Here is a 23,238-nt window from a genome sequence, read left to right as displayed (position 1 = left end):
TAGGATGATAACAGCAAATGCAGTATAATGTTGTTTTTTTGTTTTTTTTTATTAAAAGAAACCCAATTGAAGCGAGTTGCGTTGTCGCTTAGTGATGACGTATCAGGAAGTTTACCGGTTCCGCTGTGATGGTTTACTGAGGGGAAAAGTTGACTTTATTCATTAAATTAACCACCCAACTCGACAGGGACTGCCTGTGGGTAAGTTGGGAAAAAGAAACACCTGTTTTGTTGTGTTTCTTACATTTATTTTGTTTATGTTATTACCGTTCGAAGCTCAGTGATAGACGCTTTGGATGAGGAGTTCAGCGTTTAAGCTAACAGCTAAGCACGCATCTTAACGCTAAAGTTAAGTATCTGGCCATTTATTTGTTATTGTTTTGTTTATTGAACGCACATAGCCAATAAAAAGGCATAAAGAAACATGCTATATTTTAGCATCCAAATAACAACTCGATAGTCAGCCAACAGTTTACCTAGTTAGCGGAATGGATATTTGGCTAACAGTTAAGTAGAGACGCCTTAAGTAAGTCAAGTCAAAGTGTGAGTAATGGTGCAGCAACTGTTGTTTTCTGGTGTAGTATACTTTTGCGTCATTGTCATTGTTTTTGCTGGGACAGCCGCTCGACATGACGTCATCAGCAATGCGCGTCACAGTCGGCGTTTCTCCTTGTGAATTGTAAAAATGCAAATATGACATAACTATGACATAAATATGACATAACCAAGCTTTGTGGAACACCTGGCCACCAGTGGAAGCGCAGAGGGGACAAATAAAGTTTTGTTGACCTGAATTGACGACACTTGAGTTGCAATGGTATATTTGACCCAGCAGCCCTCCACCCTCATACGTTCACCATATGACCACACACAGCTGGCAGGTATGCTCCATTGGGACGCTGGCAGCCATGTTGGTTGACAGGGCCTGCCAGGAAAATGATGTCAGAGTAGCTGTGGCGCTTCTGACACGAGTCTAAAACCAGCTGCATTTAAATAAAAAATACAAAGGTACTTAAGTTACGGTATATGAGCTACGAGAGGAATGTGACATTTGGCGTTTGACGTTTGGCATTCTATTCTATTCTAAATATTTGTTTTTGGTCCGCAGCGATGCAATCGTCCGTGCGAGAGATCCACGTCTCGTCAGAAGCAGACACCTCCTACTTCCTGCGTGTGGACAGGGGGGGGCAGGGCTTGGCGTCAGGCTTCCAGTTGATGCTGACTGATGGGCAAGATGCTTGGAGAGGAGAAGGTAAAACTCTCTGAATCTTCTCTGTGAGGCTTCAGGCATTCACACGTCCAGCCTGACAGCCCTGTGGTGATGTGCCTCACCTGTATGACCACACACACACACACACAAACACACAGACACACATACATCATCTGCACTTTGATACGGGCGCTCGTTGACCTTCTCAGAGCGTCACACAGATAATTCTCTGGAAGATTTAAGTTACCCACAGGGCTGCAATATATTTGTGGCAGTGTAGTGTGCATACTTGTTAAATTTGCACAATTAGCCATGACACATTTGAAAAAAGTGAGTAAAAAATGTCTCATGGTGTTCTGCAGTGTTCAATGCTTTGACCTAGGGCTGGGCGATATATCAATATTTTTCAAAATATTTTGCTACATAGAGCAATTGTAGATCCCCCGGAGATATGAAGGAGGAGAGGCTGCATAGTGAACTGCAAAAAAGACGGTATAAAGGTTGCTGGATAAAGATGGTATCAACCATGTTTACCATCTGTCGTCATGGCAACGTGAGCTGGAAGCGCTAACAGTGCTAACCTGCTAGCACGATTGCACTGAAGGTTGAACAGTATATTTAATCAGTAAGTTTTTTCTATATTTAATAATTAATTAATAATTTCATTTCAGCGGCGATTGTTATGTAAGCTTGTTTACATTTCAATTATACTTTGCATCTATATTTGGCTTTGACTATGTCCAAACAACTTATGTATTGTATATGGATATTTAACCTAAATATATCGGGATATGAGTTTTGGTCCATATCGTACCGTACTTCATCCTTGCAATCAAATGTTCCTTGTCCATGCAGATGCTGCACTTCTCTTCTGTTCTGTGTTCACTCCTTCCTGTCCCCTGCAGTGAGCAAGGCAATGATGGGCCAGGAGGTAGCCGAATTGGAGATGCCAGAGGACGCGTACATCCTGGACCTCCAGCAGGCGCTGACTGAGACGGAAAGCTCTGCCTCTTACCGCTTCACCCTCTCGCCGTCTCCGCCCAGTCAGAGCGCGCCACTCACGCTGACGTACAACAAAGTTCTAAACGACATCTCGGTGAGATGACTCTCCAACCTGAATTCTGATACACGACGGAGACGTCTATGAGGTACACCTGGCAACCCCTGGCAACATGACTCTGCGTCATAATCAAAAGTGAATATGATTATGAAGTAGGAAGTAGATTGAGCAAACAAGACTTTAGCTGCCAAGTTTTGTGTTGCCAGGAGACAAAACAGCGATTAGACGTCTCTGCTGTCACTAAGTTGTGCAAGAAGGTGGTGATGATGAATTTGATGAGCTGGATGAATGTCCGCAGTCATGTGATCAAGTTCCTCCATGATTCAGAGCTAAAAGCTCAGTGCTTACGACAGAATGGAAACCTGTGTGTGTGTGTCTTCTTAAAAAACGAAAGTTTGGAACAAGTGGGCTGGTTCTACATGAAGGTTCTCTTGCTCAACAACAGCGAGGTCTTCCAAATAAGACCACCCTCTAATGGCTGCACCAGGCTCACTTCAACACTCTTACAGGTGTTACCTGCCATGGTCGGCATAGCAACCGTCTGTCTGTTTGTGTCTGTGTGTGCGTGTTCAAAGTTAAGTGTGTTAGTTCCAGTTGACATGACTCAAACATCTGCCACAACTTTTTACCCCTGAATGTCACACAGCTAGGTATGTAAGTCTGTTTGTGATGGACAATTCGATTCGATTGAATCTCGATACACAGGGCCCGATGTGATTCGACACCCATATATATTAAAACCAGAACCATTTGATACAGTAAACAAACAATACGATTCCCTGCAATTCGATTTCATTCTCCGGTTAATGACATATCATGGCACGCACGAGTCTGTGAGGAGCAAATAGTTCTTTATTTGACAGGAGCCAATCATGAGCCATGAAAATTGGAAATTGCCAGAGGTCATTCCTCAATATAACGGTTTGACTCATGGTGTCATGGCAAAGAACACTAAACTCATCACACAGCAACTTAACAGCCAAACACCCATGAGGCATACCTAAAATGTACCAATACAAGTAAAAAAGTATATATAAGTTTTCCCATAATTAATTTTGTCCCACGCTGCACTCATAGACAGTCTGATCTCAGGATTTATGGCTGATTCTTATTCATGCCTGCTTTCAGTGTTTCACATTGAGACAAACTGTTCTCACTGCTCTCCCGGTCCCCATGCTCCATCCAGTTCAGGTTGGGCTCGGCCTTATTGAGCCCGCTCCCGGAGCCCGCAGAGGCCGTGAGAGGATTGCTGACACACAGTCTGGAGAGGCGATCCGCCCTGGAGCACCAAAACCAGGATCTGGAGGGTCAGAACCGGCGACTGAGACAAGAGCATCAACGCATCACGGCAGAGTAACGATGTCTCTTTATCCTCCATTTATCCGCGACATGTTCACTGAGGCGGCTGCTTTCTTGCCATCCCAACCTGCAAAGCTGACTTTGTGCTGATGTCAGCTTCTGTTTATTGTGTAAGCTAGCTGGACTATGAAGACACAGTCACGATAGTCATCTGTCCGTGACATTAGCATGAACATCACAGGTTTAGCTTCCTCTTTAGTCGTTCTTAGCCGACCTATTAGGAGGCTGGCCGAACCAGCATGTCCACGTTTGTGGGTCATCGACCTCAAACGCCACATGGTGAAGGACGAAAGGGTGCAACTTTGCCATGTTTATATTTTGCAAAGCAACACGTGTATTATTAAGAATGTTTAGATATTTTTAGGAAAAAAACTACATCTCATCTTTATGATGTAGGTGAAAAAGCTTCAAAAGTAGTTTTTTCCTCTTGTTGCTGTTTTTTGTTTTATTTCCCAATATTTCAACTTTATTTGTAAATTGATTTAGTCTTTGATCTCATATAACTTTTAGACAGTAACTCTTCTTTTGTTAAAATTTAAACTCTATGCTGATGAAATTTGACATTTTTAAGAAATATTCCCCTAAAATGACAACTTTTTCTCTTAATATTTTGACTTTATTCTCCAAGCATAACTTTTTTGCAAAATGATTTTTCAAAATCATAATTTTATTGGTTGTCTATTTTTTATAATATGATAAAAATAGCTTTTTTCTTTGTTTCAATGTTATGCTAATAAATTATTTGTTTTTATATATTTTATATTTATATTTTTTTTATATTGTGACATTATTCCTGTAAAATTATGATTTTTTTCTTATGTTTTTGCTGCAGTTTGTTAAATTACATTCTCAGAATTTGCCACGGGCCTCAAGGGGCCCCCGGGCCACACCTTGGACACTCCTGACCTTGCGCCAGGATGGAGTCACTAGCAGCATCATCACTTTGATATCTGAGCGTGTTGGAGACCAATCTTGTGTGTGTGTGTGTGTGTTTCAGACTGAAACGCTACGCAGACGGCAAAGAAGACCTGGAGGCGGAGCTTTACTCCAGATTCGTCCTGGTCCTGAACGAGAAGAAAGCCAAGATCCGCAGTCTGCAGGACACACTGAAAGAGCTACAGGAAGTGAAGTAGGCGAATGGGTCACGCCTGCTGCCTCACCTGGGCTGACTGACCGCTGGATGTGTTTGCTGCAGGGCTGCGGAGCAAAAGAAGGAGCCGCTCAAACGGGACCGAGCGGAAACGGAGGTGGAAGACGAATATGGTGGCAGCACTGATGACGAGCAAGAGGACCGTAGCCCTTCGCCGGTCGCCATTGCACCCTCTCGTGGTAACAACCATGTCATTATTTTATTGAGGTGTACTCGCGGTCAGTCCAAAAAGACTGGAGATAATCCACACCATCAGGGAAATTGCGATAAAACACCAGAATAGTCAGCCAGCACCTGAGCACCCTTTGGGGTGCACCCATTGGGGAGCACTCATTGGGGATCACCCATTGGGGAGCACCCATTGGAATTAAAGCAGTTTAAACACAATCCCTTCATTTCTGGGGCTCAAAAGTCATTGGACAAATTAAATAACTGGAAACTAAATGTCAGTTTCTAATACTTGGTTGAAAAACTCTTGGCTGGCATGACTGCTTGAGGTCTTGAACTAGACATCACCAGACGCTGGGTTTCCTCCATTCCAATGCTCTGCCAGGCACTTACTGCAGCAGCTTTCATTTTCTGTTTGTTTGTGGGCATTTCTGTTTAGTCTTTCAAGTTTAGTCTTCAACAAGTGATACTGTCACATTATCAATAAACACCAGCGACACAGTATTTTGGGAACTCCCTTGAACTGCCTTGAATTCACATAGCAAAAACAAAAAGATATGTAGCGTTACCTTTGGCTCGTGGCCTGGGGCATTGCAGCCATGTGCTGAAGCTAGTTGCCAGCCTGCTAGTCGCCAGCCTGCTAGTCGCCAGCCTGCTAGTCGCCAGCCTGCTAGTCGCCAGCCTGCTAGTCGCCAGCCTGCTAGTCGCCAGCCTGCTAGTCGCCAGCCTGCTAGTCGCCAGCCTGCTAGTCGCCAGTCTGCTAGTCGCTAGCCTGCTAGTAGCTGTGGTGTGGGAGGTGTCACTACTCCAGTAACGTACTTGTTGGGCGTAACAATGGTAATGAGAATAAAAATGCAGCTCATATAATGGAAATGGTGCTTTTGGAGTTTTTTTTCCCAAAGGCTTCATAGGCTTGATCTGTTTTTGTATCTTTAGAAGACACATAACGACATGTGTCTTCGTGTCTCACACAAACCAGAAACAATATTTCAGTGGAATGATGAGCAGAACCATGTAAAGCTAGATGATCACATGATATCTGGAGGTCATAAGAGCAAAGCAAAGCAAGGCATTGTTGGCACTTTTTGTATGGTTTTTTTTCAGAAGGCTTAAAGAAGGTGGAATAGTTGTGTTCCAATACATGCATTAATTAGCTGCCCCTTTTTATCTGGTTTTGTATATTTGGATGGTACTGAGAAGAGAAATAACAATCCAATCCAGGATCAAGTATTGTGGATGATTGGGAAAAGGTGCACTCTTCCTTTAAGTTGTGTTGCAGTGATCACAACGAGAGGGAAAGTTTTCTTCTTTTACTTGTTGAGTGTGTGTGTGTATGTTTTTGTTGTCCAAAGAGGACGTATGACATAACTTAGCAGTGATGTAAGTCAGAGTAGCGGGCCTCCTTGACGTCACACTCAGTCAACCTGATGATATTCCACCCCAGATGGTCTCCATGTTATTCACACGACTCTCACAACTTACACAACGTTACCTGTCATGGAAGCCCCTGTGACCCCCTCCCCCACTTTTTCCACGTTTCCACTTTCTCACAGGCGGTAATTCCCCCACAGCTCGGTCGGCTCAAGGTTTGTTTGGGCCCGACGAGGCCAGATGTTGTGTTGTGTTCTTGTTGTCGTGACGACCACTCTGACAGATTGGAGGGGGGGTGGGGGGGAGGCTTGGAAGCTTTTGTTATTTCTGTGCACCAGCGTGCTGAAGAAACACCGCAAGCTGCTCAACTCAACTAAGCTAAACATGACGGATGAGTTGATGGCGAAGATACAGCATGACAGTGTGTGTGTGAGCGTGCACGTGATGACACCCCCTCGTCCAAAAGGTCCAAGAAAGAAAGAAAAGAGTTGTTTGTGCTAAGAACGCACTCCTCTCCTGGAGACCTTCATGGCATTTTAATTTTTCCCGTCTGATCTTTTAGAGACGCTGTCCCCCTCTCCAAGCCCATTGGACGACATGCTGAGTGACATCACAGACGTGGCGCCCTGTCGCAAGCGACGCTTCCGTCACCTTGCGGGATCGGACGCGGCGAACAAGCCACCGCTTCAGATGCTAAGCTCCCAGAAGACGAGGTAAACACAGTGATGGTGAGGATGGGAATGATTCCTTTTGGTCAGAGTGATGGCGTAAGGATGGAAGGCAGCAAGTTGACTTAAAGGTCACTGCTAGAGAAGTCGGCATGTTCCGCGAAGCTGAAGTGGCCTCGTGAAGTCCTTTATGGACTTTTCACGAGCAACATGAGCAGCTCACTCATCCTACTGCAACTTTGAACTGCCTGAACTGCCTGCTTCCTAAAAAAAAGTGTAAAGTGGAATATTGTGTTTCTAACAGAATACTGCAGTACACGCCTACTCGTACTGTATATTGTACTATATTGTACTTGGCTCCTGAGTGTGTCAATGTTGACAGTTTAGTGCTGTCCCAAATGACCACCACAATATTTATTTTTGTGTAATGTCCAGAAATCCCACGTTTATGGCTCTTGACTGATCCCAGTCCGTTTCCTAGAAGTAGGAGTCCTCATTTATAAATGGAATATTGTGGTTCGTGTTTTTCTATATTTTATATGCAGAATAATAGCAACAAGATATCATCAGTAGCGTAAAACTAATATTTTTGTATAAGTTCATATTATTCAGCATCTTTTAAATGAGCTTTTTAACATTGTTTGAGCCCTCTAGACAGGAAATAGCACCCCTATGCTCACCGTTACACTCACATGTGCCAATGTAATTGACATAATAAGAGAAAATAGGCCTGGGAACGCCTCTGTGTCCTCCTGGTGGAGCTGGCAGAGGTGGTCGGGGGCCTGGAAGTTGAGACTGGTGCCCCTGTGACCCGGACCCGGGGGAACATGAGGAAGATGGATGCATGGATGGAAGGGAGAGAAAATAAGACACATTAACCTTCTTACGACATTTTAATTATGGTTTTTAACAGTAGAGCTCTGTAGACAGGAAATAACACCCCTATACTCATATTTACACGCCTATTACCCAGTATAGTAGATATAACAGAAAATAAGACACATTAAGCAAAGAACATCTCGTTGCGCCCTATTACGGGTTTTAACATTGTTAGAGCCCTCTAGACATGAAATAGCACCCCCATAGTCACTTTTGCACACTTATTACCCAATATAGTAGACATAATATGACACTTTAGACATAAATAAGACATAACGTAGATTTTGCACGTTAGTATTAGGAGAGATTCTTTCTGAGGTGACTCATAAAAGTAATATTACTATAATAATACTGTAATATTATTAAAAATTACCATTAGTGTTTGCCCCCCCCTCCTGTATCATAGTAAATTGCAACACAATAAAACATTACTTACTTTGTCGTTCACTACTTTCCACTGCTACAATTTGCAGTCAAGTTAGCCCCGCCCCTTGTGCTACGTAGCCAAGATGGCGACTACTAGTGTGTTTAAGTACGTGTTCATGTTTGTAAGTAAACTCCCCTCCTGCTGGCCTGAATGGGAAAATCAAACATCATAAAAGTTAGCTCAGCCAAACAGCAGCGACATTTGACCCCAAAACAAACATGGCCGCCGAGTCAATGGTGTTGTTATGCGAGCCGGTTGGCGGGGGTCTCGTAAATGTCCGTCTCTCGGCAGCATGACTTTCACGTGCTTCGTCAAAACAACTCCAACATCTCCAGTGCCTCAGACTGACTTTACCAAGATGGTGGAAATCCTTCATCATGGTCAGGGAACCCGTGGACCCCCCCAAGTTTCCAGAGATGGCGGACGCGTCTGTGTTCCCTCCACAGGATGTTTCCCCCCAGTAAAAGTGTGTACAGCATCAAAGATGGCTTCCGGCCATCACGGATAATCACTGCAAGACGTGCGAGTGGTGACCACAGCTGCTCTGGGACGGCTAGCTCAGTACTTTCATGTTCTACTCCTCTTGGAGAAGCATGCATGTGGACAAAAGTATTGGGACATGCCACCCAGTAAAAAGCAAGACAGTTTGGCCACTTGGAAGAAGGTTCTTGAGAAAGCACGGCCCCGTTAAGGCAGGCTGGGAGGAAGTAGAACAGGTTTAATATCCGTGACCTCCGACCTCATCAGACAACAAAATACCCCACAGACACTCCAGCATCTCCCGAGGACTGGAAGCTGGAATTTGTCTCTGTCAATCAAATGGTGTGTGTGTGTGGTCAGACGGGGGCGGAGTCCCTCACAAAGCGAAGCTCAGCAGCGTGTTCTTTGAGTGGTCCTTTGAGGAGAAGTGTGTTTGTCAAACAGAACCTTTTAGAACCATGCAGAAGGTTTCAGGCGACCAGCTTTAGTTAAAGCATGTAATTGGCCCTCGGGCAGGGGGCGGTGGTTTATCATCCTGTTTCCTGCTAACTGGTACCAGCAGCAGAGCCAATGGTCCCTCCGCCAAAGGTCACGGATGACTCATGGCTTATCATGTAACCATGGCAACACAACAGCAAAGCTTTATCATGGTCACAGTTTGACCCTGGATGATTCCTATTGACGTTTCCCTATGAAATGTGCATTTTGCATGTTGAGTACTATAAATGTGTACATGTTGGTAGGTCTGCATTAAAATGAAAGCCTCTCTCTCGCACCCCCATGACTGTTCCCCCCCGCCCACCCCAGGGGGCATGCCCCACTATTTGAGAAGCACTGCCCAATGGGAAGGTGCAGTAACAGATCGTGTTGGATCTTTGAGGTTCCAGTTTGGTCAGTGTCTTCATCGTGTGCACGCACGCACACACAGGCGTCAAGTTGTCCATGTGTTTCCAGTCTTCTCCCTGTGAACAACATGATCCACTTCCTGTCTCAACAGGAAACTTGCTGTAAAGAAGCCTCATTAGTCCACTGACCCTCTGTGTGTGTGTGTGTGTGTGTGAGCAGGAACGACTCCCCCGCAGCAGCCAATCAGCAGCCTGCGCCGTCACAGCGCCGTTCCGATGTGTCAGCAGCAGCAGAGGACCTGTTTGAGGACTTCTGACCCCCCACAGCGTAACCACGTGGTTCCACAGGGATGTAAGAACCGCTGGAAGTGTCTGCTGCAAAGGACTGAGTGGACACCTCAAATGGGACATCTTTCAACATGAAGGGACTTGAAGGGACTTGAAGGGACTTGGCTAGCCTGATAGAAGCACATGAACACACTTTAGAGACCCCCCATACCCCCACCCCCAACCCTGATGGACCACTAGAGGCTCCCAGTGGACCATCAGGATGCAAGGTAACATGTAAATAACATCTATGTAACATCTATTGGAGGGGGGTCATGAGTAAAAGTCGCCCATCTGGGTCCCTTGAGTTTCCCACCCTTGGGTCCCCAGAGGACAGAATAAGTCTTCTCCCATAAACGGCTATGAAGACCTAAGCACATTTGACTTTAATTTTTTTGCTTGGCGCTCTTGGTCAACTTGAGTTCTAATAAAAAAATACCAAATGTCAATATTTTTATGATTTTCAAACCGTAAATGCCCATTTGAGTTAAGGATGTCACTGAGCTTAGAAAAATACAAACAATAAAATATTCCTTTTCTACCACTAATCCTCACGAGGGTCACAGGGGAGCTGGAGCCTATCCCAGCTGTCTTGGGGCGAGAGGCGGGGTCCACCCTGGACTGGTGGTCAGCCAATCACAGGGCACATATAGACAAACAACCATTCCCACCCACATTCATACCTATATTCATACCCTCGGCCATCTCTATGTGGAGATTGCATTCCAAGAGGGGGTCATAAATGAAGTCAATGGAACGTTTTTGTTCTCCAGCGGCACGGAAGGGTGGGAAATGTGGAATATGACCCTGCATAAGAAAACAACAAAATCAACTTTACTACTAATCTTATGTATAGTTTGACATGGAGCACCGCCCCCCTGACATTGCTATCTAGTGAATAATATGTATTTTTACAGTGACCTCATATGGACTCTTAGACGGTTAAAATCCCAGAAATATTTACATTTGGTATTTTATATTAGAACTCAACTTGGTTGAAAGCGTGTTAGGTTTGTATAACGGTCTTTGGGAGTAGACTTCTTTGTCCTCTAGGGACCTGGAAGGGTGGGGGCATTCGGTCCGGGCGTCTGGTTGGACCTGGAAGGGTGGGACATTGGGTCCGGGCGTCTGGTTGGACCTGGAAGGGTGGGACATTGGGTCCGGGAGTCTGGTTGGACCTGGAAGTGTGGGACATCGGGTCCGGGAGTCTGGTTGGACCTGGAAGGGTGGGACATTGGGTTCGGGCGTTTGGTTGGACCGGGAAGGGTGGGACATTGGGTCCGGACGTCTGGTTGGACCGGGAAGGGTGGGACATTGGGTCCGGGTGTCTGGTTGGACCTGGAAGGGTGGGACATTGGGTCCGGGAGTCTGGTTGGACCTGGAAGGGTGGGTCATTGGGTCCCGGCGTCTGGTTGGACCTGGAAGGGTGGGACATCGGGTCCGGGAGTCTGGTTGGACCTGGAAGGGTGGGACATCGGGTCCGGGAGTCTGGTTGGACCTGGAAGGGTGGGTCATTGGGTCCCGGCGTCTGGCTGGACCTGGAAGGGTGGGACATTGGGTCCGGGGGTCTGGTTGGACCTGGAAGGGTGGGACATTGGGTCTGGGCGTCTGGTTGACCTAGGAAGAAATTTCAAATGAGAGTTGAATGTTTTTTCATGAACACACGGAGTAACACAAACTGATGAGGAAAAGACTAGCCAGATTGACCTGGTTTAGGTGCTGAGACCTAAAGAAATCAATAGAAGTGGTATGTCGTACTTTTGGGGGTAGGGTGTGACCAGCCATGTTGTGTACGTACCATGTAAGTGTAATCGTGACCATGTGACCTAAAAGCTAAATGAATAACAAACGTTTGTGCTAATAAAATGTAAAACGGTGACTGTCTCTTTAACCTCTTTTTCTTCACTATCAACACCCCCACTACCACCCCAAACCCGGCCCCCATCTCTCCCCCCTCCTCCCCCTCCTCCCCTCTCACAGGGCGTATATGAGGGCTGGCTGGACTTTAGTGCATTTTAACTTGCTGCTCTTCATCTTCTTCACCAGACGACATCTTCACGGAGCACAGAGACTGTCAACAAGCTGCAGGTGAGGCTGTGCTTTTTATTTGGCTTGCTGGCATCATGTGATGAATATTTCTGGTTTCCATCTGGACTCCCTGAAGATTCATGAGCAGAACTTCATGGCATCCTGACAACATCTGCTGCTCCAGTTCTGATGAGTTTGAGTCAAAGATTGAATTCTGTTTCTTCTTCTTCTTCTGTGACTCACTGGTCCTTTTGGTCAAACTGGTCCTGACGTGTTTATGTGACGGTTCTGTTGAGAGAGCCTCACAAGCTACCTCATCAGCCCAGAAGCACCATCCTGCTTAAATTTCTGGTTTCCTTCAGGTTGGCTGGAGATGGTTCTGCACGTCCTGTCGGGCCTGCTGGTTCTACTGAACGTGTGTTCTGCTCAGCCTCCACCAGGTGAGCATCTTCTACGTCAACCTCCTGGCATGTCCCGCAAGGTTCCCGTCAGGTTGATGTGCACATGTTTTGGTTCCAGTGATGGAGGACGAGTGGCGCGTGTCGGGCTCGCTGGCCGCCAAGGTGACGCTGCCGTGCCGCTTCTCCATCACCTCGCTCCCACCCTCTGAGGAGCCGCTGAGGGTCAAGTGGACCCGTGCGGAGGCAGGAGAGGAGAGCGTGGTTCTGGTGGCCCAGGGGGGCGTGATCAAGGTGGGTCAGGACTACGAGGGCCGGGTGTCGCTGCCCCCTCGTACGTCGGAGCTGGGCCACGCCTCTCTGGACCTCGCTGGGCTCAGGGCGAGCGATGCGGGCCGTTACCGATGCAAGGTCATGTACGGCATGGAGGACCGCCACAGCAGCACCAGCCTGCACGTCAGCGGTGAGTGGATGTTTTGGACTTAAATAGGGAGTACTCAACTGGAGAGAGTTGGTGCTGAAGGTGGGATTTGGACCTTACGGTCTGCTTGCATTGGGGCCAAGCGGGGCAGGGACCCTTCTGCTGGTGTGTGTGTGTGTGTGGCATCGTTTAATGCTGCCATCTGCTGGACTGCAGTGGCACAGCGCCGAGTGTGACTTAGATAGCATTAGGTTAGCTGTTTGGAATGGTAAGCATATCCTGTATGTCGGCACGGCAACATCAAAGCCAATAAAAAAGCTGAATGCAATCATGTGGCTCAAGAAGGTCGCAACAGGAATAGTTTTATTGGAAACTCGTAATGTTACGTTTTTTCATAATGGCAGGTTAGCTAGGCCGTACCGGTACCGCTCACTCAAAGCTAACAAGGAAGCTAACGGGTTTCAACACTTGGAATAATACAGAATGTGACAAAGTACATGCACGTGACGGTTGCAACGGACGCCCACTTTGTCTCATGTTGGACAAAAAGGTAAAACACACCATGGTGGACTTTTTCCTAGCCTGGTGTACCTTGAAACCGCTAACCAGCCCGGGCACTGCTGTCCAGAGTGCGGCCCGCGTCTTGGTTTAGCGAGGAGGGAGGAGTCTAACACTCCATGACATCATTCTTTGGCCTTGGCGGAGGTCTCCTGAGAGCGTTTTATTGCTTCGGTCATTTTTATTTTGAGTTTTGTATTCATCTTTTGGTCACTGTACTACTGTAGTTAACTTCACTATTCCACATTTAGACCGAACATAGTGTACACACATGCATGTGTATACTGTATGTATACCTCATGTACACATGCATACTGCACATAGTACATTCCTCCATGCGATGAGAAAATATATATGGCCATGAGTGTATGAGTCTGTTCCAAACAGGCAAGAAGAGGGTTCAGTCTGTGCATCGGTTTCAGTATGTTGGTGCGTTTCTTGCACGGAACAACAGCATGAACAGAGTGAGCCCTTTTGTCAGTCATACAGTCTGTTGGTCTCGCCTGGTCTTGATCTCGTTGACCCAATCTGGTTGGTCAGTATCTGGTCTGACCGGCTTATACCGACTTATGCTAACGTGACCGTGTTCTTCTGTGCTGCCAGGCGTGGTGTTCCACTACCGGGCCAACACCAGCCGCTACGCCTTGGACTTCCCCGCGGCAGCGGAAGCGTGCCGCTCTGTCGGCGCCACCATGGCAACCCCTGAGCAACTGGCGGCGGCCTTCCAGGACGGTTTGGACCACTGTGACGCCGGCTGGCTCTCGGACCAGACGGTCAGGTGGGCGCTGCTAACTGCTGGTGCGCTCACACCGTCCAGCCTGGAATGTTGAACCATGTTATCCTTCACAGATATCCAATCACCCACCCTCGTCCGGGATGTGATGGGGACTTAAAGAGTCGACCTGGGATCAGGACCTACGGCCTCAGATCACCGTCAGACAAATATGACGTCTTTTGCTACGTGGACAAACTAGACGGTATAATAGCAAATAGTCCGGTGTACACACTGCTAGTACTGCTATACATCAAGTAGTAGAGTGTAGAAACAGCTAGTACTTGTACATATCAGTGTACACACTGCTAGTACTGCTATACATCAAGTAGTATAGTGTAGAAACAACAAGTACTTGTGTATACTGTATCAAGTAGTATAGTGTAGAAACAGCGAGTACTTGTGTATACTGTATCAAGTAGTATAGTGTAGAAACAGCTAGTACTTGTATCTACTGTATGAAGTAGTATAGTGTAGAAACAGCTAGTACTTGTATCTACTGTATGAAGTAGTATAGTGTAGAAACAGCTAGTACTTGTATATACTGTATCAAGTAGTATAGGGTAGAAACGGCTAGTACTTGTATCTACTGTATGAAGTAGTATAGTGTAGAAACAGCTAGTACTTGTATTTACTGTATGAAGTAGTATAGTGTAGAAACAGCTAGTACTTGTATCTACTGTATCAAGTAGTATTGTATAGTCACGGCTAGTACGTGTATATACTGTATCAAGTAGTATAGTGTAGTAACAGTACTTGTGTATACTGTATCAAGTAGTATAGTGTAGAAACAGCTCGTACTTGTATCTACCTTATCAAGTAGTATAGTGTAGAAACAGATAGTACTTGTATCTACTGTATCAGGTAGTATAGTGTAGAAACAGCGAGTACTTGTATATACTGTATGAAGTAGTATAGTGTAGAGACAGCTAGTACTTGTATATATCTAGTAATACAGTGTAGAAACAGCTAGTACTTGTATATATCAAGTAGTATAGTGTAAAAACAGTGAGTACTTGTATATATCAAGTAGTATAGTGTAGAAACAGCTAGTACTTGTATATATCAAGTAGTATAGTGTAGAAACAGCTTGTACTTGTATCTACTGTATGAAGTAGTATAGTGTAGAAACAGCTCGTACTTGTATATACTGTATGAAGGAGAATAGTGTAGAAACAGCTCGTACTTGTATGTACTGTATGAAGTAGTATAGTGTAGAAACAGCTAGTACTTGTATCTACTATATGAAGTAGTATAGTGTAGACAGCTAGTACTCGTACATATCAATGCATCCACAGGTAGTACTATACAGTATAGTGTATACTACCTCCTCTGAGCCTGTGTTGTGGTCTGTGAAGGTGAGGTCTTCTACCCCCCGTCCCTGAGGGCCAAGCTCACCCTGCAGGAGGCCATCATGGAGTGCCAGAAGCATGATGCTGTGTTGGCGTCACCCGGCCAGCTGTTTGCTGCCTGGGGGGCGGGGCTAAACCGCTGCGACTACGGCTGGCTGTCCGACGGCAGCGTCCGCTACCCCGTCAACGTCCCCCGCCCCCAGTGCGGTGGGGGCCTGCTGGGGGTCCGAACGCTGTACAAGTACGAGAACCAGACGGGATTCCCCGACCCCGCTGACAAACACGGAGCATACTGCTTCCAAGGTAAACAGACGACTTCTCTTTTTGGCCACCAGGGGCAGTGTTGCACGACACTGACGTGTTGATAGTTGTTATTCAGTCTTTGGAACTTGTTTTAGCAGACAGACATTAAAGTTAACATTTAATGACAACTTTACAAAGTGGCGACTGTTAGCGTTAATGGATGTCTTCACGAGGGGAAAACCCGGCTCGTGCACGCTAAGACAAACACAACCGTCCCTAATGCGTCGCAGCTGGAGCGGAACCAAACTCACGCAGAACCGCCTCAGCCAGTCACATGGTCAGTGGCAGGTTCTAATTGCAAACAGTCAGAACTGCAGACGACATGAGGGGAGACCCCCGCCCTGCCAGATGGTTGCTGCGGCCAAAGCATGACATCATCGCTGGGCGTGGTCACATTGTCCTCTTGTGGTACCACGTGCTCACAGTGATCAGCTGGATGGTCCATTGAGACATTCAATCACTTCCATCATCAGCCACTAGAGGCAGTGCTGGTCTTGGTTTTGCCCACCAAAAATACTTTAGAAGCAAGAAAAACAAACGTGATGTTTGCTAGCAAATTGTGTTTCTTCTAATTGTAATACTGTACGAAGTTGTGTGTGTTTTTGTATTGATTTGTAGGTAACTTCATGTACTAAAGTTGATTTTGTCCTTTTCAGGAGCACCAGCCATCTGCTAAGTGACATTGGTCAGATAGCCAAGCTAATCTTGTGTTGTTCAACGTGATAGCCATGTTATTTTTATTGTGCTATTCATGTGTCGTTTATTCACTCTGCTTCTCATCACGTCCTTCCTCCTCCTCCAGCCAAGCTGGCAGAAACCACTGTGACCCCCGACCCTCCGACACCAGCAGACCCTCAGAGAGAAGCTGTCACTCATTATTCAGGTCACCTTGACTCTGCCCCCTCAAAGTCACATGGTGATGAAGATGTTCTAGAAACTGGGCTTACTGGGCTGGAGTCGCTACCTGTCATAGAGGCCGTATTGTTTCCCACCACTCTGCCCCCACCTTTTGATGACCCCCAGGGGGGGTCGGGTCGGGGAGAGAGCAGCAGCAATGACACTTCAAGCGGCGCCGACCTGGAAGCGGCGATGACCCCCACTCACGTGTGGGAGCGGACCCCCCCCACACCCGCTTGGCTGGACGGGACTCCCCCAGGCTCTCAGAGTCCAGTGCTGGTTCTTCCCGACCGGACCCCCACGACTCAGCCTGGAGAGGCAGAGCCACAAGAGCCTGCCCTGGTTTTCAAAGTGGACACGCCCTCGCTGACTTTTGACCAATCATCACTGGCGCTTCCTGATGAGGGGGTCTCATCAGCCAAGCCCCCCGTCCACGTCATCATCGTCAACGTGCACGACCGCAACCAATCAGGTCAGCTGATCGCATGAGAATATGGCGTTAGTGACTCAGCTGGTTAGTGATGGTCGAGGAGACGCTTGTATCGTGTGTGGGCATTGCTATGATAGGTTGTGATGTATGAAACACAGTTACTGCTGATTTATGGTCTTTTTATGTGTGGTCTTGTACTATAACTTCCATGTGTGTCCTAAAGCCTTCACAAGGACACAAGTATGCATTGTTTGAGCGTAGCCCCCCCTCCCCTCCCCTCTCCCCTACAGGCCCCCCCGCCTGGGAAACACACACTTTTAATGAAGATCATAACCACCTCCTCAAGGGGGAACACAGAAATGCACTTTTCATTTGTAGCACGTTTTCTCCCACTAAGTCTTGTTTACATTTTCTGTGAGTCATCACCTAGCGCTTATTTACACTAGCCATCTTCTCCCGCACGTCAGCAAAGATGCCCTCAGCCATCAACCACATTTCATTCATTCATTCATTTTCTATCGCTTTTCCTCACAAGGGTGCTGGAGCCTATTCCAACTGTCTTCGGGCGAGAGGCGGGGTACACCCTGGACTGGTCACCGGCCAATCACATATAGACACATATAGACAAACAACCATTCACACTCACATTCATACCTATGGACAATTTGGAGTCACCAATTAACCTAGCATGTTTTTGGAATGTGGGAGGAAACCGGAGTACCCGGAGAAAACCCACGCATACAAGGGGAGAACATGCAAACTCCAGAGATGGCCGAGGGTGGAATTGAACTCTGGTCTCATAGCTGTGAGGTCTGCGCGCTAACCACTAGACCACCGTGCCACCTCTAACATTTCACTTCTGGCCTTTTTAGTCGATCGCATCCTGCAGCTCCTCAACTCGCCTGTGGGGGGCGCCAACAGCCCCCTCTTCCCGCAGATCACCGACCTCTCGCAAGCGGCCGAGGAGGTCGTCCAGCAGGGCAGCGGAGACGCCGCCCTCCTGGAGCCGTCGCTCATGGGTCTGCTCCCCCCAGTCAGCTTCATCAACGGGAGACACAAAGTAACGAGCCGATGACTTTTTTGTGATTATTATCTGCTGCTGTCGCTTTAAATGATCTACAGCCTCTCATCTTATCAGGTGACCTTTGACACCAGGCTGCCTGAGGAGGCACGGGGGGACCAGTTTGAGACCGCTTCCCCAATCACGGTGGAGGAGAGCATGACGCCGTTTGACTACTCCGCCTTGGACGCCCACACAGTGAAGGACCACATGACCCAGGCGGATGATGACACGAGCAAAACACCCCCAAGGAGCACCGTCGTGCCCCCCACCTTGCCTTTGGATAACACAGAGGGCTCGGCGGATGGAGCCCGGCCCCCCGGCACCGTCAGCCTGTCACACGTGAGGAGACACGAGACAGAAATCAGAGAGACGGAGAGTCCGGCTTTTGTCCCGGAAGAGGGGGGATCGGGTCAGGACACTGAAATGGAGGAGACGCCCACCAACATGCCAGCCCCCAGTTGGTTTGTGGAGGTCCCAGTGGAGTCCCCAGCTGTGGACGGGGTCAAAGAGGGCATCTCCGGTGGGGAACAGCTCTCAGGGGAGGGAGAGATTCCAGGAGAGCGGGGTGGTCTAATTCCTGAAGAGGTGATGGTTTTACCAGCCATTGCAGCTGAGAGAGGAACCACGTTGGACCAAGAAACAGACATCTACCCTCCATCTACAACTCAGAGGGACCCCCGTGCCCCTAGCCCCGCCAGACGTGGCCATAATGAGACCACCTCGTTGTTTACGGGCCAACAAACGCTTTCCACCCCTTCCCCCTCCCTCTCTGACAGCACCCGCTCCTTCCCCCAGTGGGCGATGACCCCTGACTCGGCCACCACCCCCCTCCCGCCGGAGGACTTTGTGGACTACGACAAAGTGATTGCCCCCCAGTTGGTGGAGTCACCACCCCCTAGACCTGATGAGACCATGAAGCATCCTGACCCCGTACAGGCCAGTCCTGCCAGTGTCACAGGTATGTACCCCCCCCCTTCATCCCCCAGTGAAAGGCATTCGTAAGATGATGATGTCATCATGTCACGTGATCACAGGTGCACAGCCATGTTCTTCCAATGTGTGTCATCATGGCGGCTCGTGCTACCAGCGAGGCTCACAGAACGTTTGCTTGTGTCCACCCGGGTACACCGGGGGGCGCTGTGAAACAGGTGAGCCTCATCAGGGTGTCCATGGGTGTCAAGACAACCACGGGGGGCCAACAATGTGGGCTTTTGTCTTGTCGCGTGTGCAGACGTGGACGAGTGCCGATCCAACCCGTGTGTGAATGGCGCCACCTGCGTGGATGAGGTCAACGCCTTCTCCTGCCTCTGCCTGCCCAGCTACGCGGGACCGCTGTGCCAGCGAGGTGAGGCTCATGTGCGCAGGGGTCACATGACAGCTACATGCTTCATGCTCTGACAACCATCACAGACCAGTTGCTATGGTAACAGGCATGGAAGGACAAGGGCAGAAGCTTGAAGTGAAGGTTCACTTTGTAGATGAGATGCATCGTGTTTGGGGTCAAAGTTCAAAGTTCTTGTCCAGCAGGTTTTTGTGATTTCACACTTGGGCGTCGTCCCCTCCTCGCTCGCACGAGCAGCGATGGTCTCCGCCCCTCAGCTGGCGGGCGTGATCTCCATATTTGTAGCATGACTCAGCAGCGTCCTCCAAGGACACGGACTTGGACGTGAACTCCTGCTGCTCCTCACTCACCTTTCATGAACGTCACTGTGGAACCTCCCCTCAGACAGCTGTGTAAAAACGAGTACTACATGTACTACGTGTACTACGTTTAGAGTCTTACTTTTTTCTGATCAGGTGCTACTTTTTAATTTTTTAGATTTTATCTAGGTTTTTGTTTTTTTAGATTTTTTGCTCATTTTTTACAGGTTTTTTATTTGGCACACATTGTGTTTACTTTTTTATATTATTATATTATGTATATATTATATATATTATATAGTCTCATATTATATTTATTATTATATATTTTATTAGGAAGTACTTTAAAAAAAACATATTTCGCATTACTTTTTGTTTTAGAGTTGGGATTTTTTTTCCCCATTTGATGCTACTTCTTCTTTGTATGTGGTGCAAGTGAAGCCTTGTTCACACATGCCACATGCCAGGAATAAGAAGACGTTGCCCGAGAGATCAGTGTGTATTCAGCGACTAATCAGAACCCCCCCCCCCCGTCTTGGCCCCCTGCAGACACCGAGGTGTGTGGTTCAGGCTGGCACAAGTTTCAGTCTCACTGTTACAAACACTTCACACACCGTCGCACCTGGGACGCCGCCGAGAGAGAGTGTCGACTGCACAGCGCCCATCTGGTCAGCATCCTGTCCCACGAGGAGCAGCTCTTCGTCAATCGTAAGTTGCAAGGAATGCCGATAAATGTGAAAAAGACACGTTATTATTAGACGTACAAACGTAGCTAAAGAGAACATGTGACACAAATGTGGAGGACCGAGAAGACAACCACAAGCTCATGCTAATGCTGTTGAGCGCTAGCAGGCAGCACGCGGACGTGTGGCATTCCCAGCTTAGCTCAGTTTAGTCGGACAAAGAAGACGGCGTGAACATTCCCGGCCGTGGCGTACTTCCCGTGTGAGATGCCTGAGCACTAACGCTGCCCCTGAACGCCTCCTCTCTGCAGGTCTGGGCAGCGACTACCAGTGGGTCGGCCTCAACGACAAGATGTTTGAGAGAGATTTCCGCTGGACAGATGGCACGGCCATGGTGAGGATGACGCTTTTGTGTAGACTTTAGCTGCTCTCTCTGGTGCAGAAAAACAACGGAAAGCAGACGTGACGCGCCGCTCAAACATGCCTCACTAGCACCACCCTGTGGTGACTCGTCTGTCCGTCATACCTTCCAGTGATAGTCAGTGATAGTCACGTTCATTAAGAGTAACAAGAAAACATTGGAAGCTAACACCATGACCTAATGTCGCAGCAATACGAACACTGGCGTCCCAACCAGCCCGACAGTTTCTTCCAGTCCGGCGAGGACTGTGTGGTCCTCATCTGGCACGACGGCGGCCAGTGGAACGACGTGCCCTGCAATTACCACCTGTCCTTCACCTGCAAGAAGGGAACAGGTGCGTGCACACCACCTTTCTGCCGCCTCCCGCCGTGTGACCTCTCTTTTCACCTTTTGACCCTGAAAGTGTCGTGCGGCCCGCCGCCCCCCGTGAAGGACGCGCGCTCGTTCGGTGCAGTGAAGCTGCGCTACGAGGTCAACTCTCTGATGCGCTACCACTGCAAGGCGGGCTACGTGCAGAGACACGCCCCCACCATACGCTGCCGTCCCAATGGCCAATGGGACGCCCCCAAAGTCACGTGCATGAGCCGTGAGTGCTTTTTCTTGTTTTTGACATGTGCTGCTTCTTTTTCATTTTTAGATATGTATATTTTTTTCACTTTTACACCTTTTATTTAATTTTTACAAGATTATTTTGCTTTTTTAGATTTAATTGGCAATACTGTAAGATATTGATAAGATATTATTTTTGTCACAACTTTTTTCTTTCTTTTATTTCACCATACTTATTTTTTTAGTTTTTAGATTAGGAACTACTTTTTTAGTGTATTTTATTTAGATTTGGTTTTATTCATTCATTTTCTACCGCTTTTCCTCACGAGGGTCGCAGGGGTGCTGGAGCCTATCCCAGCTGTCTTCGGGCGAGAGGCGGGGTACACCCTGGACTGGTCGCCAGCCAATCACAGGACACATATAGACAAACAACCATTCACACTCACATTCATACCTATGGACAATTTGGAGTCGCCAATTAACCTAGCATGTTTTTGGAATGTGGGAGTACCCGGAGAAAACCCACGCATGCACGGGGAGAACATGCAAACTCCACACAGAGATGGCCGAGGGTGGACTTGAACCCTGGTCCCCTAGCTGTGAGGTCTGCGCGCTAAGCACTAGACCGCTGTGCTGCCCTGATTTGGTTTTACTTTATTATTATTATTATTTAGATGAGCATACTTTTTGACCACCTCACCTTGATTGTCACTTCCTTTCCCGCAGCTGCGACTTACCACACGTGGCTTCCTCTGCGCCGCCGCACCAGCGGGCTTCACTACGCCCTCCACGCCCACCACGCCGCACATCACCATAGCGACGACGGCTCTCTGAGCTCCTGGAATCCTCTGCCGGGCCGCTTCCAGAGGGACAAACGCCATGGGCGGCACTGACATCGCTCCCGAGGCAACGCTGAGCCTGAACTGAACAGTCATGTCACTTTAGCTCCACCAAACATGTGAACGCAACACGCCACCATGGTGGATCTGAGAGGCCACGTCCCCCCAACTGGGGCGTGGGCTTTTGTTTTGGTACTCTAGCTGGGACCAGAACTGCTTCCAGTCACCCGCGCTCTCCGTCCACCAGCCGGGATATCCCACTGGGCTCATCGCCATGGAGACAACTGACTCGTCACTTTTTTCCCCCTCAGTTGGTTCTGCTGGTTTGGACTTCAAGTGATGGAAACATATGAAGCCTTTAGGATTTAATTTATTCTACTGAGACACGAAGTCATGATCATTTAGCTGCTTTCTTCACAGCACAAGCTGGAATTCTTGGAATATTTGGGAATGTGACGTCTTGGGCCAAATATCCACACGCATAAAAGTGCTGAATAAATTGTTTAAAGTAACTTTTCCTTTGCTTCATCGCAAAAACGTCAGGCTTTCAAATCCATAAATCCAAAATATTGATACTTTTGACACATCAGTCAGATGAGCTCATGTTTTTCTGTTGAAACGAGGACCAAGCATAAGCACAGTGTGAATTGTAGGGCCAGCCTTAGAGGCCCAGCCTTAAAGCTCTAGCCTTAAAGGGCCAGCCTTAAAGCTCCAGCCTTAAAGGGCCAGCCTTAAAGCTCCAGTCTTAAGGGTCAGCCTTAAAGGGCCATTCCTAAAGGGCCAGCCTTAAAGGGCCAGCCTTAAAGCTCCAGCCTTAAAGGGCCAGCCTTAAAGGGCCATCCCTAAAGGGCCAGCCTTAAAGAGCCAGCCTTAAAGCTCCAGCCTTAAAGCTCCATCCTTAAAGGGCCAGCCTTAAAGCTCCAGCCTTAAAGGGCCATCC

General features: G+C 47.8%; 2 protein-coding genes across 5 annotated transcripts; both read left to right on the top strand.

The window, feature by feature from the left end:
• Nucleotides 1–93: 93 nt before the first annotated feature.
• On the top strand, nt 94–11,037 carry LOC131107408 (DNA repair protein XRCC4-like). 2 transcript variants are annotated; one of them, XM_078799037.1, is made up of 8 exons: nt 94–200; nt 1,108–1,251; nt 2,115–2,305; nt 3,456–3,622; nt 4,626–4,757; nt 4,824–4,957; nt 6,880–7,030; nt 9,837–11,037. In XM_078799037.1, the coding sequence occupies exons 2-8, from the start codon at nt 1,110–1,112 to the stop codon at nt 9,931–9,933; spliced, it is 1,014 nt and encodes a 337-aa protein (XP_078655163.1). In that variant the 5' UTR covers nt 94–200; nt 1,108–1,109; the 3' UTR covers nt 9,934–11,037. The 2 variants fall into 2 exon arrangements, with proteins under 2 accessions (XP_078655163.1, XP_057913391.2); XM_058057408.2 differs by having other exon boundaries at nt 9,834–11,037.
• On the top strand, nt 10,039–22,914 carry LOC131107406 (brevican core protein-like). Of its 3 annotated transcripts, none has more exons than XM_058057403.2 (17): nt 10,039–10,173; nt 11,924–12,031; nt 12,334–12,411; nt 12,491–12,832; nt 13,952–14,126; nt 14,198–14,325; nt 15,479–15,775; nt 16,578–17,144; nt 17,975–18,162; nt 18,241–19,123; nt 19,200–19,313; nt 19,397–19,510; nt 20,356–20,514; nt 20,801–20,883; nt 21,100–21,244; nt 21,314–21,496; nt 22,186–22,914. In XM_058057403.2, exons 3-17 carry the CDS (start codon nt 12,345–12,347, stop codon nt 22,350–22,352), a joined length of 3,612 nt encoding a protein of 1,203 aa, XP_057913386.2. In that variant the 5' UTR covers nt 10,039–10,173; nt 11,924–12,031; nt 12,334–12,344; the 3' UTR covers nt 22,353–22,914. The 3 variants fall into 3 exon arrangements, 2 of the variants coding, with proteins under 2 accessions (XP_057913386.2, XP_078655162.1); XM_078799036.1 differs by having other exon boundaries at nt 12,108–12,411; XR_013630371.1 differs by lacking the exons at nt 21,314–21,496; nt 22,186–22,914 and having other exon boundaries at nt 20,801–21,027; nt 21,100–21,217.
• Nucleotides 22,915–23,238: the final 324 nt, after the last annotated feature.

This window comes from Doryrhamphus excisus, linkage group LG19 (assembly GCF_037039965.1).
Source record: "Doryrhamphus excisus strain RoL-2023G ecotype Guam linkage group LG19, RoL_Dexc_Guam_v1.1, whole genome shotgun sequence".
Taxonomy (NCBI): Eukaryota; Metazoa; Chordata; class Actinopteri; order Syngnathiformes; family Syngnathidae; genus Doryrhamphus; species Doryrhamphus excisus.
This window is presented reverse-complemented; position numbering and strand designations above follow the sequence as displayed.